This window comes from Salmo salar, chromosome 14 (genome assembly GCF_965601325.2).
Source record: "Salmo salar chromosome 14, fSalSal1, whole genome shotgun sequence".
Taxonomy (NCBI): domain Eukaryota; kingdom Metazoa; phylum Chordata; class Actinopteri; order Salmoniformes; family Salmonidae; genus Salmo; species Salmo salar.
Window position 1 is genome coordinate 89,486,983 of NC_138304.1, and position 13,293 is coordinate 89,500,275.

Genomic DNA, 13,293 nt, shown 5'->3' on the forward strand with positions numbered 1-13,293 from the left:
AGAAGCCATGGATTACAGGCAACATCAGCACTGAGCGAAAGGCTAGGGCTGCCGCTTTCAAGGAGCGGGACCACCAACATAAGAAATCGCACTCCCTACCAACCAGGAACTCTATACCAGGCGGTGTCAAAGGAAGGCCCTAAAAATGGTCAGACTCCAGCCACCCAAGTCATAGACTGTTCTGTCCGCTACTGCACGCAAGCAGTACTGATGCAGCAAGTCTGGAACCAACAGGACCACCTTCTACCCTGAAGCCATAAGACTGCTAAATACAGAACCAGTCAAAAGTTTGGACACACCCACTCATTCAAGGGTTTTTCTTTATTTGTACTATTTTCTACATTGAATAATAGTAAAGACAAACTATGAAATAACGTGTAATCATGTAGTAACCAAAAAAGTGTTAAATCAAAATCTATTTTATATTTGAGATTCTTCAAAGTAGCCACCCTTTGTCTTGACAGCTTTGCACACTCTTGGCATTCCCTCAACCAGCTTCACCTGGAATGCTTTTCCAACATTCTTGAAGGAGTTCCCACATATGCTAAGGACTTGTTGGAGGCTTATCCTTAGCTTTCTGGTCCAACTCATCCCAAATAATATCAATTGGGTTGATGTCAGGTGATTGTGGAGGCCAGGTCATCTGATGCAGCACTCCATCACTCTACTTGGTCAAATAGCCCTTACACAGCCTGGAGGTGTGTTGGGTCATTGTCCTGTTGAAAAACAAATGATAGTCCCACTAAGCGTAAACCAGATGGGATGGCGTATCGCTGCAGAATGCTGTGGTAGCAATGCTGGTCAAGTGTGCCTTGAATTCAAAATAAATCTGTCACCAGCAAAGCACCCCACACCACCTCCTCTATGCTTAACGGTGGAAACCACACATGCAGAGATCATCCGTTCACCTAGTCGTGGCCAAAAGTTTTGAGAATGACACAAATATTCATTTTCACAAAGTCTGCTGCCTCAGTGTCTGGATATTTGTGTCAGATGTTACTATGGAATACTGAAGTATAATAACAAGCATTTCATAAGTGTCAAAGTAATTGTCAATAAAAGCCATGAAGTTGATGCAAAGAGTAAATATTTGCAGTGTTGACCCTTCTTTTTCAAGACCTCTGCAATCCGCCCTGCCATGCTGTCAATTAACTTCTGGGCCACATCCTGACTGATGGCAGACCATTCTTGCATAATTAATGCTTGGAGTTTGTCAGAATTTGTGGGTTTTTGTTTGTCCACCCGCCTCTTGAGGATTGACCACAAGTTCTCAATGGGATTAAGGAGTTTCCTGGCCATGGACCCAAAATATTGATGTTTTGTTCCCCGGGCCACTTAGTTATCACTTTTGCCTTATGGCAAGGTGCTCCATCATGCTGGAAAAGACATTATTCGTCACCAAACTGTTCCTGTATGGTTGGGAGAAGTGGCTCTCGGAGGATGTGCTGGTACCATTCTTTATTCATGGCTGTGTTCTTAGGCAAAACTGAGCCCACTCCCTTGGCTGAGAAGCAACCCCACGCATGAATGGTCTCAGGATGCTTTACTGTTGGCATGACACAGGACTGATGGTAGCGCTCACCTTGTCTTCTCCGGACAAGCTTTTTTCCAGATGCCCCAAACAATCGGAAAGGGGATTCATCAGAGAAAATGACTTTACCCCAGTCCTCAGCAGTCCAATCCCTGTACCTTTTGCAAAATATCAGTCTGTCCCTGATGTTTTCCTGGAGAGAAGTGGCTTCTTTGCTGCCCTTGACACCAGGCCATCCTCTAAAAGTCTTCACCTCACTGTGTGTGCAGATGCACTCACACCTGCCTGCTGCCATTCCTGAGCAAGCTCTGTACTGGTGGTGCCCCGATCCCGCAGCTGAATCAACTTAAGGAGACGGTCCTGGCGCTTGCTGGACTTTCTTGGGCGCCCTGAAGCCTTCTTCACAACAATTGAACCGCTCTTCTTGAAGTTCTTGATGATCCGATAAATGGTTGATTTAGGTGCAATCTTACTGGCAGCAATATCCTTGCCTGTGAAGCCCTTTTTGTGCAAAGCAATGATGACGGCACGTGTTTCCTTGCAGGTAACCATGGATGACAGAAGAAGAACAATGATTCCAAGCACCACCCTCCTTTTGAAGCTTCCAGTCTGTTATTCGAATTCAGTCAGCATGACAGAGTGATCTCCAGCCTTGTCCTCATCAACACTCACATCTGTGTTAATGAGAGAATCACTGACATGATGTCAGCTGGTCCTTTTGTGGCAGGGCTGAAATGCAGTGGAAATGTTTTTGGGGGATTCAGTTCATTTGCATGGCAAAGAGGGACATTGCAATTAATTGCAATTCATCTGATCACTCTTCATAACATTCTGGAGTATATGCAAATTGCCATCATACAAACTGAGGCAGCAGACTTTGTGAAAATTAATATTTGTGTCATTCTCAAAACTTTTGGCCACGACTGTACTCTGCGTCTCACAAAGACACAGTGGTTGGAGCGAAAAATCTCAAAATTGGACTCATCAGACCAAAGGACAGATTTCTACCGGTCTAATGTCCATTGCTGTTTCTTGGCCCGAGCAAGTCTTCTTATTGGTGTCCTTTACTAGTGGTTGCTTTGCAGCAATTCGACCATGAATGCCTGATTCACACAGTCTCCTCTGAACAGCTGATGTTGAGATGTGGCTTTTACTTGAACTCTGAAGCATTTATTTGGGCTGAAATTTCTGAGGCTGGTAACTAATTAACTTATCCAGTGCAGCAGAGGTAACTCTGGGTCTTCTTTTCCTGTGGCGGTCCTCATGAGAGTCAGTTTCATCATAGCACTTGGTTTTTGCAACTGCACTTGAAGTAACTTTCAAAGTTCTTAAAATGTTCCATATTGACTGACCTACATGTCTTAAAGTAATGATGGACTGTCGTTTCACTTTGATTATTTGAGCTGTTCTTGCCATAATATGGACTTGTTTTTTTCTTCAAATAGGGCTATCTTCTGTATACCACCTCTACCTTGTCACAACACAATTGATTGGCTCAAACGCATTAAGAAGGAAATAAATTCTACAAATGAACTTTTAACAAGGCACACCTGTTAATTGACATGCATTCCAGGTTACTACCTCATGAAGCTGGTTGAGAGAATGCCAAGCGTGCGCAAAGCCATCATCAAGGAAAAGGGGGGCTACTTTGAAGAATCTCAAATATATTTTGATTTGTTTGACACTTTTCTGGGTTTCTGCATGATTCCATATGTGTTATTTCATATTTTTTATTCTACAATGTAGAAAATAGTAAAAAATTAAGAAAAAGTCTTGAATGAGTAGGTGTCCAAACTTTTAACTGGTACTGTAGTTAGTTAAATAGTTAACAAATAGCTATGCAAACTGTCTGCATTGACCCTTTTGGGGCTAACTTTGTTACATACACTGCTGCTACTGTTTACCATGTGTCACTTTACTCCTAGTTATATATACACATATCTACGTCAATTACCTCATACCTATGCACAGACTCTGTACTTGTACCCTTTGTATATAGCCAACTTATCGTTACTCAATGTGTATCTTAATACGCATTTAACGTTTCTTTCCGTCTGTATTGTTGGTTAGGGCCCATAAGTAAGCATTTCACTGTTAGTCCACACCAGTTTACGAAGCATGCGCCTCAATTTTTTAAATGTTTTTGCAGGCTAAATAAAGGCATACTGTACTGTCTTTGGAAAAGGGAGGTGAATGGAGGGAGGGCGTTAAACGTAGGCTATGACACAAGGTTGCAAGTTTGAATCTCAATGTGGCCGTTTTCCAATCTTACCCAACATATTTAACTAATCACATTTCTATCTTGCATTTCTATCTTTCTATCCCGTTTGGCTCAGTTGGTAGAGCATGGTGTTTGCAACGCCAGGGCTGTGGGTTCGATTCCCATGGGGGACCAGTACGGATAAATAAAATTTAATGAAATGTATGCATTCACTACTGTAAGTCGCTCTGGATAAGAGCGTCTGCTAAATGATTAAAATGTATCCTTCCATCTACTTGGCAAAACAGGTATTTTTACTGCTCAGAGATCCAAATATGACTTTCATACCCTGATTTATTAATAATATAAAAGTATTTTGGATTGAGTCCATCAAGAACAGTTTGAAATGCACACACTGCGTCCAGCCGGTGGTAGCATTGCTTCAAGAGGGAGTAATGAAAGTAGTGATTCACTAAAACACAGTGGATGACCTTTACTGGCGGGCCTCATTCACACTCTTACACAATACATCACACAACACTCCCACTCAGCTCTACTCATCACACCAGACAGTACCAGGAATGGACAGTGGATGACTGAAATGTTTTATTATTTCTATACAACTGAAGGTGGTTTCTTCAAAGGCTGACAGAAGGCGACTTCAATGCGGAGAACAGAGACAAGGCTGTGTGTCTGTCTGGTGAGGTGTAAACTAACTACACCTGTACAAGAGTTGACCTGATATCAGAGAAACTGGGCTAGTAACTAGAAAACAACAATTCATGATGTGCATTCATTTTGCGTAGGCCTAACCAGCTATGCAGATGGGGGCGGGTGGGTTAAATCAAAGTGCCCTCGACAGGCCACTGTGACCCTAAACTTCAGCAACAGCATTTTACTCCATGTGGGTAGATTCAGCATACAGCTTCCATGTAACAAAAAGCATGGTGCAGAGAGAAAGAGGGCCACGTTTCAGTACAGGTTATGAACATAGAGCCACCCAAGTGTGCTCCACTCACAGTGTATGTCCCATACGCTCTGGGGTGGTGTGTCCCTTAGGTACAGATCTAGGATCAGCTTACCCTCAATCTTAACCATTAGTGGGGAAAATGCTAAACTGACCCACGATCAGCGTCTAGGGGCAACTTCACCCTACTTCGTCCCATACACCAATTTGCCACATGAGCCAGTGTAAGTGAATAGTCCTACCTGTCCTAACATCAATTACATAGTGTAGGTACAGTACAAATAAACCTGTTGGTTATCATCCAAGTGCACCCCACCTTATTCCTAGAACCTTCCCACCTGTTCTCATCTGCAAGACCACTGAATATTAAAGCTAGAAAGTAGCATCATGACAAAAATATATTACAGTAAACACATTATCAGGGCATTGGAACAAGGGTCTTTGCTATCCGGTATCCTTGGGACGTCCAACTCCGACGTCACCCCATAGAGCTTGCCAGATTGTAGTCCTAAAAAACGGAAATGAGCTACCTTAGGTTCGTTCAGCCATAGCCTATGTGGAAAATGAAATGGGGAAAGAATAGGGTTTTGGGATAGAAGCCACAAATAAGGTCAGGGTTAACACAGGCTTAGGAGATTTTATTTGTTTTGTTCTATGAGATAATATCAGTCAGTTAACATGACCTTTATAGATGAAGCCTTTATGCGCTTTTTGATTACATAAATGCTTCAAAATTCACAAAAAGTGACATTAGCTGATGAAGATTATCTCATAGGAGATCTTGTACGTTGTGTTCTAAGCCGGTGTTTACCACAGACTTTATTTTCGGCGTTTATCCAAAAACCCAACAAAACTGCATTAATTTCCCCATAGGCTTTGTCCAACGAACCACGGCAGAGTTAGTGGCTACAAAAAGACGCCATTACTATTTCTCTCTATTCAAGTTTAAATTTAAAATGTTAAGGGTTATGGTTGGAGTTAGGTAAGGGTTAAGGATGGGGTTGAGGTTAGGTAAGGGTTATGGTTGGAGTTAGGTAAGGGTTAAGGATGGGGTTGGGGTTAGGTAAGGGTTATGGTTGGAGTTGGGGTTAGGTAAGGGTTATGGTTGTAGTTGGGGTTAGGTAAGGGTTATGGTTGGGGTTAGGTAAGGGTTATGGTTGGGGTTAGGTAAGGGTTATGGTTGGAGTTGGGGTTAGGGTTAGGTAAGGGTTATGGTTGGAGTTGGGGTTAGGTAAGGGTTATGGTTGGGGTTAGGTAAGGGTTATGGTTGGGGTTAGGTAAGGGTTATGGTTGGGGTTAGGTAAGGGTTATGGTTGGAGTTGGGGTTAGGTAAGGGTTATGGTTGGAGTTGGGGTTAGGTAAGGGTTATGGTTGGGGTTAGGTAAGGGTTATGGTTGGAGTTGGGGTTAGGTAAGGGTTATGGTTGGAGTTGGGGTTAGGTAAGGGTTATGGTTGGGGTTAGGTAAGGGTTATGGTTGGGGTTAGGTAAGGGTTATGGTTGGGGTTAGGTAAGGGTTATGGTTGGGGTTAGGTAAGGGTTATGGTTGGGGTTAGGTAAGGGTTATGGTTGGGGTTAGGTAAGGGTTATGGTTGGGGTTAGGTAAGGGTTATGGTTGGGGTTAGGTAAGGGTTATGGTTGGGGTTAGGTAAGGGTTATGGTTGGGGTTAGGTAAGGGTTATGGTTGGAGTTGGGGTTAGGTAAGGGTTATGGTTGGAGTTGGGGTTAGGTAAGGGTTATGGTTGGGGTTAGGTAAGGGTTATGGTTGGGGTTAGGTAAGGGTTATGGTTGGAGTTGGGGTTAGGTAAGGGTTATGGTTGCGGTTAGGTAAGGGTTATGGTTGGAGTTGGGGTTAGGTAAGGGTTATGGTTGGAGTTAGGTAAGGGTTATGGTTGGGGTTAGGTAAGGGTTATGGTTGGAGTTGGGGTTAGGTAAGGGTTATGGTTGGGGTTAGGTAAGGGTTATGGTTGGGGTTAGGTAAGGGTTATGGTTGGGGTTAGGTAAGGGTTATGGTTGGAGTTAGGTAAGGGTTATGGTTGGAGTTGGGGTTAGGTAAGGGTTATGGTTGGAGTTGGGGTTAGGTAAGGGTTATGGTTGGGGTTAGGTAAGGGTTATGGTTGGAGTTGGGGTTAGGTAAGGGTTATGGTTGGAGTTGGGGTTAGGTAAGGGTTATGGTTGGGGTTAGGTAAGGGTTATGGTTGGAGTTGGGGTTAGGTAAGGGTTATGGTTGGAGTTGGGGTTAGGTAAGGGTTATGGTTGGGGTTAGGTAAGGGTTATGGTTGGGGTTAGGTAAGGGTTATGGTTGGAGTTAGGTAAGGGTTATGGTTGGAGTTGGGGTTAGGTAAGGGTTATGGTTGGAGTTGGGGTTAGGTAAGGGTTATGGTTGGGGTTAGGTAAGGGTTATGGTTGGAGTTGGGGTTAGGTAAGGGTTATGGTTGGGGTTAGGTAAGGGTTATGGTTGGAGTTGGGGTTAGGTAAGGGTTATGGTTGGAGTTGGGGTTAGGTAAGGGTTATGGTTGGGGTTAGGTAAGGGTTATGGTTGGAGTTGGGGTTAGGTAAGGGTTATGGTTGGAGTTGGGGTTAGGTAAGGGTTAAGGATGTCCCAAGGATTCCGGATAGCATTAACCTTGGAACAAGGAGTGAACAGAAAACAGCTCAGTCCCCCTACTGTAGGCAGGGAGAGAAAGGGCAACCAGGCACAAACATCCCCCCGCCATGATTCACATTGGTTTCATATTCATACAGCTAAAGCTGTCTCTCTTTCAGACGATGATTTGAGGCGTTACCACCATTTGGTAGCAAGGGGGCGTTGGAGGTACAATGACAAAGTCAACTGCAAGTCAAATAATTTGCAGCGAGGCACAACCCCATGGTGATGACGGAGTTCAATGTGGCGAGTGTCAACGTTCTGTGCCACATCCACCATCCATTCCAAGCTACCTCCGGCTGGCTCTTGGATAAAAAGTCAGATTCAAGGAGGGCTTGATCCATCGGCCCCCTCAGTAAGAGCCATCTTTAGGCACCAGGGAGACTCATCACACCCTTCCCTTGGTGGAGCTGCTTAGCTCATTTCATGATTCATAGTTCTCATAGTTCAGTCACAAAGTGCATTGGCTGTGGACTCGTCCATCATTGTTATCCATTTGGGTCAGATCGATCAGGTGGCAGGCAGTTGATTGGCTGAGGGTGGAAATGGGGGTCACATGATGCAGCACTTGTTCTTGAAGATGTGTGGGTCTTTGTAGCGCAGTCTCTGTTTGGGGCGGTACTTCTCCAGGTAGGTCAGCTGCTTGCTGTTGATCGCCCCTCTGCGCTTCCTGTAAAAAAAATACACATTTATATAAGGAATTGGCAACCTGTTCTCATTCTGAGAAATCTTCTTATCCAGGTAGGCCACTTGAGTTCAACATCTAAACATAGTGAGCAGGCTGTTGTTCAAACAGTTGGTGATGGACAGGAGGGTGTGTTCATACATGGGTTAGCTGGCAACATCACAAAAACAATGTGCACACTTCAATGTGGTAGAAATCCATGAATTGTGATTTGGATGGTCAGATGGCTGGCAACAAATGGCAAGAAACTTCCATGTGGGGAATCATAAGTGGCTAATTTCAGTTAGTTTCATCTTGTTCTTGATACCATGTCTTGTTTTGAGGTGTTTTGACTGATGTCATGTCTATGCTAATATGGCAGAAATTCGCCAGCTAACCAACAACTGTAACAATGTATGTGAGAGACAAGTGCTCATTGTGCAAATGTATTTATGTTTTCAATAAATATTGGAGACAAAATATAGTTTATATGTTGTCAACATTCTAAGCCAACCCGTCTGTTTTGCCCCACAGTTGCGCACGCGTTGGTTTTGTTGCCTAACAACCAACCCGTCTATACAGTTCTACTACCTACATCCAAGTTGGCTAGACTTTAAATAAAAAGATTATCTGGCTACTCACTAGCACGTGGGCTTGTGCTTGATAGATTGTTTATGTGACCTGTGTTCATTTTCTATAATGCCTGCTACCAGAAGTTTGTCATTATTAGTGGATGTGCATGGTTCTGGTAAAATGTGTAAGAAAAATTGCATTTTCATAGACAGACTTGAAAGCCAGATCAGTGATTATTAAACAAAAAGCAGGTTAAACTATTTTGGTAAAATAATTTAATTATAGTTGTGGAAGGCTTATACACTAAACAAAAATATAAACGCAACATGTAAAGTGTTGGTCCCATGTTTCATGAGCTGAATTAAAAGATCCCAGAAATGTGTCATATGCACAAAAATCTTACTTCTCTAAAATGTTGTGAAAATTTGATTACATCCCTGTTATCGAGCATTTCTCCTTTGCCAAGATAATCCATCCACCTGACAGTTGTGGCATATCAAGATGTTGATTAAACAGCATGATCATTACACAGGTGCACCTTGTACTGGGGACAATAGAAGGCCACTCTAAAATGTGCAGTTTTGTCACACAACACAATGCCACAGATGTCTCAAGTTTTGAGGGAGCGTGCAATTGGCATGCTGACTACAGGAATGTCCACCAGAGCTGTTGCCAGATAATTGAATGTTCATCACCTCATGTTTTAACATGATAATGCACGGCTCCATGCCATAAGGATCTGTTCACAATTCCTGGAAGTTGAAAATGTCCTAGCTCTTCCATGGCCTGCATATTCACCAGACATGTTTAGGATGCTCTGGATCGACGTGTAAGCCAGTTTCCGCCAATATTCAGCAACTTTGAAGAGGAGTGGGACAACATTCCACAGGCCACTATCAACAGCCTGATCATCTCTATGCGAAGCAGATGTCACACTGCATGAGGCAAATGGTGGTCAAACCAGATAGTGACAGATTTTCTGATCCACGGCCCTACATTTTTAAGTATCTGTGACCAACAGATGCATATCTATATTCCCAGTCATGTGAAATTATTTCAATTGACTGATTTCCTTATATGAACTGTAACATCTTTGAAAATGCTGCATGTTGCGTTTATATTTTTGTTGAGTATACAGTTGAAGTCAGAAGTTTACATACACCTTAGCCAAATACATTTAAACTCAGTTTTCACAATTCCTGAGATTTAATTCTAGTAAAAATTCTCTCTTAGGTCAGTTAGGATCATCATAAGAATGTGAAATGTCAGAATAATGGTAGAGAGTGATTTATTTCAGCTTTTATTTCTTTCATCACATTCCCAGTGGGTCAGAAGTTTACATACACTCAATTTGTATTTGGTAGAATTGCCTTTAAATTGTTTAACTTGGGTCAAACGTTTCGGATAGCCTTCCACAAGCTTCCCACAATATGTTGGGTGAATTTTGGCCCATTCCTCCCGACAGAGCTGGTGTAACTGAGTCAGGTTTGTAGGCCTCCTTGCTCACACACGCTTTTCCAGTTCTGCCCACATATTTTCTATAGGGTTGAGGTCAGGGCTTTGTGATGGCCACTCCAATACCTTGACTTTGTTGTCCTTAAGCCATTTTGCCACAACTTTGGAAGTATGCTTGGGGTCATTGTCCATTTGGAAGACCCATTTGCGACCAAGCTTTAACTTCCTGACTGATGTCTTGAAATGTTGCTTCAATATAACCACATAGCATCATGTGAAAGGAAAATGATCTATTTTGTGAAGTGCACTAGTCCCTCCTGCAGCAAAGCACCCCCACAACATGATGCTGCCACCCCCATGCTTCACGGTTGGGATGGTGTTCTTTGGCTTGCAAGCCTCCCCCTTTTTCCTCCAAACATAATAATGGTCATTATGGCCAAACAATTCCATTTTTGTTTCATCAGACCAGAGGACATTTCTCCAAAAAGTATGATCTTTGTCCCCATGTGCAGTTGCAAAGCGTAGTCTGGCTTTTTTTATGACAGTTTTGGAGCAGTGGCTCCTTCCTTGCTGAGAGGCCGTTCAGGTTATGTCGATATAGGACTAGTTTTACTGTGGATATAGATACTTTTGTACCCGTTTCCTCCAGCATCTTCACAAGGTCCTTTGCTGTTGTTCTGGGATTGAGTTGCACTTTTCGCACCAAAGTACGTTCATCTCTAGGAGACAATGAACCACAGGTCCCATGGTGTTTATACTTGTGTATTATTGTTTGTACAGATGAACGTGGTACCTTCAGGCATTTGGAAATTGCTCCCAAGGATGAACCAGACTTGTGGAGGTCTACAATATTTTTTTCTGAGGTCTTGGCTGATTTATTTCAATTTTCCCATGATGTCAAGCAAAGAGGCACTGAGTTTGAAGGTAGGCCTTGAAATACATCCACAGGTACACCTCCGACTCAAATGATGTCAATTAGCCCATTAGAAGCTTCTAAAGCCATGACAACATTTTCTGGAATTTTCCAAGCTGTTTAAAGGCACAGTCAACTTAGTGTATGTAAACTTCTGACCCACTGGAATTGTGATACAGTGGATTATATGTGAAAAAATCTGTCTGTAATTTGTAAGTCGCTCTGGATAAGAGCGTCTGCTAAATGACTTAAATGTAAATGTAAATGTAAACAATTGCTGGAAAAATTACTTGTGTCATGCACAAAGAAGATGTCCTAACCAACTTGCCAAAACTATAGTTTGTTAACAAGACATTTGTGGAGTGGTTGAAAAACGAGTTTTAATGACTTCAACCTAAGTGTATGTAAACTTCAGACTTCAACTCTATATAAAAAGAGAGCAAGAGCGAAATTGTTGCATTTTATATTTTTGTTCAGTATATTTAGCCTAGGTATAATTTTATATTATCCCTGACTGTTGGAAATGTAGTGTATCCACCTTTATTTGTGCAACAAAGCTTAATTTGAGAAAATCAAGATAAATTCCCCCAAAAAGATTTCACTTTTGTTGATCCATTTCACTTGCTTTGGCAATGTAAACATATGTTTTCTATGCCAGTGAAGCCCCCTGAATTGATATATATCATGAATCTCCCATAAATTAGAAGAAAATAAATCAAGATGTGATTTTTAGGCCATATTGCTCAGCCCTAGATCAAAATACCTACTCTGATTCTGAAGAGGTTGATATCCTCTCATAATAGGCCCATTTAATCAAACAAATACCGATACACAAGTCATTTAATCATAGTCAAAGAATAGTTTGTCTGACGGCCATGTCAATGAATGTAATATTACTCAAGAGCAACAACCCACTGGGCACAGACGTCAATTCAATGTCTATTCCACATTGGTTTAACGCAGAGGTGTGGATTTGAGTCCCATGACATGGACTTGAGACTCGACTTGGTAGAAAATAAAATAACTTGAGACTTGACTTGGAGCCTTAAGACTCGGGACTCGACTTTGACTTGAGACTGATCATTTGAAATTCTATGGCCAGGTTTTGTAACGTTTTGTCGCTCATTTTGTGGCACAGTCTCTGTGGATTAAGCTACTCCATGCAGCCAGAAACAGTATCGCACTTGCAAAAAACCTAATTGGCTAGTGAAACGCACACTCGGGACACTGATTGGACAAGTAAACTGTCAATCAACACAGGTCGGGTGAGCTAGCACAGTGAGAAGGTTTTGGGGGGGGGGGGGTGAAACTGAATGTGAAAAATACATATAGCCTACCATTTGTATTTTCTACCTTTGCTTCTTCGATCTGGTCACTAACATAGGCCTATGGCATTGCACTAAATTCTTGTTTCAAAAACATAATCTGTGCCTCAGAACCAAAAAGTTGCGCGTCTTGACTGTTGACCAATGACCAAGCATCAACACTGGCGAGCAAAGGCGGGCTAATATATCTAGATTAGCGACCAGAAAGCGATTGTTTTATTTTCTCTTTGCCAGAACAATAGGACCTTGTAACTTGCTTGTGACTCGAATAATAGTGACTTAGTCCCACCTCTGGTTCAACATAATTGAATTGAAATGACATGGAAACAACTTTGATTCAACCAGTGTGTGCCCAGTGGGAAGTTGCATAACATTACTGCAGTAGATGATGATCAAGCAATGGCTTGATAGAACAAAAGAAAAGAGAAGAATTGAAAGAGGGAGAGAGAGAGAGAGAGAGAGAGAGAGAGAGAGAGAGAGAGAGGGAGGGAAAGGGGGATACCTAGTCAGTTGTACAACTGGAGGGATGGAAGGAAGGTACATAGTCAGTTGTACAACAGAGAAGGAGGGAGAGAGAGAGAGATGGGAAGGAAAGGAGGGAGGGAGGGAGGGATATCTAGTCAGTTGTACAACTGGAGGGAAGGAAGAAGAGAGGGGGGATACTCACTGTCTGATGAACTGGATGGCATCCTCATACTTCATCCCACTCTCGATCAGTGCCAACGCCACCAGCACCGGGGCTCTGCCAAGACGGAACAAGCACAGCAGTCCCAGTCAGAAACTACTACTAGCTGCATTACCTGCACCACCTGATATAAAACGATCTCTCTTTCTTTGATTACGTTCCAGACGGGACGCAAAGGGTCCCTAAGCATAGCCTTGGGAAGTAGGGTCTGCTGAGGGTGGGACATAGAAAGGCTACTCCATGTTTGAAACAATACTTATGTGGTGTAGTTGGCTGTGTGTGTGTACACTGTCCCATTCACAACCTTCTCAAACAGCACATTCCTTGCAAGGCAC

The 13,293-nt window shown here is 42.7% G+C and overlaps 1 protein-coding gene across 3 annotated transcripts in view; it reads right to left on the minus strand.

The window, feature by feature from the left end:
* Positions 1–4,315: 4,315 nt before the first annotated feature.
* Positions 4,316–13,293, minus strand: part of LOC106570418 (protein tyrosine phosphatase type IVA 3) — an 84,043-nt gene continuing 75,065 nt past the window's right edge. For 2 of the 3 annotated variants that reach the window (XM_014142720.3, XM_014142721.3), the window contains exons 5-6: positions 12,941–13,015; positions 4,316–8,013 (exon numbers count right to left, since the gene is read on the minus strand). In XM_014142720.3, the coding sequence (XP_013998195.1) occupies positions 7,896–8,013; positions 12,941–13,015 (193 nt within the window). In that variant the 3' untranslated portion in view covers positions 4,316–7,895. Of the gene's footprint in view, positions 8,014–12,936; positions 13,016–13,293 lie in introns of those variants that run through there. The other variant, XM_082961261.1, reaches the window with a different exon arrangement.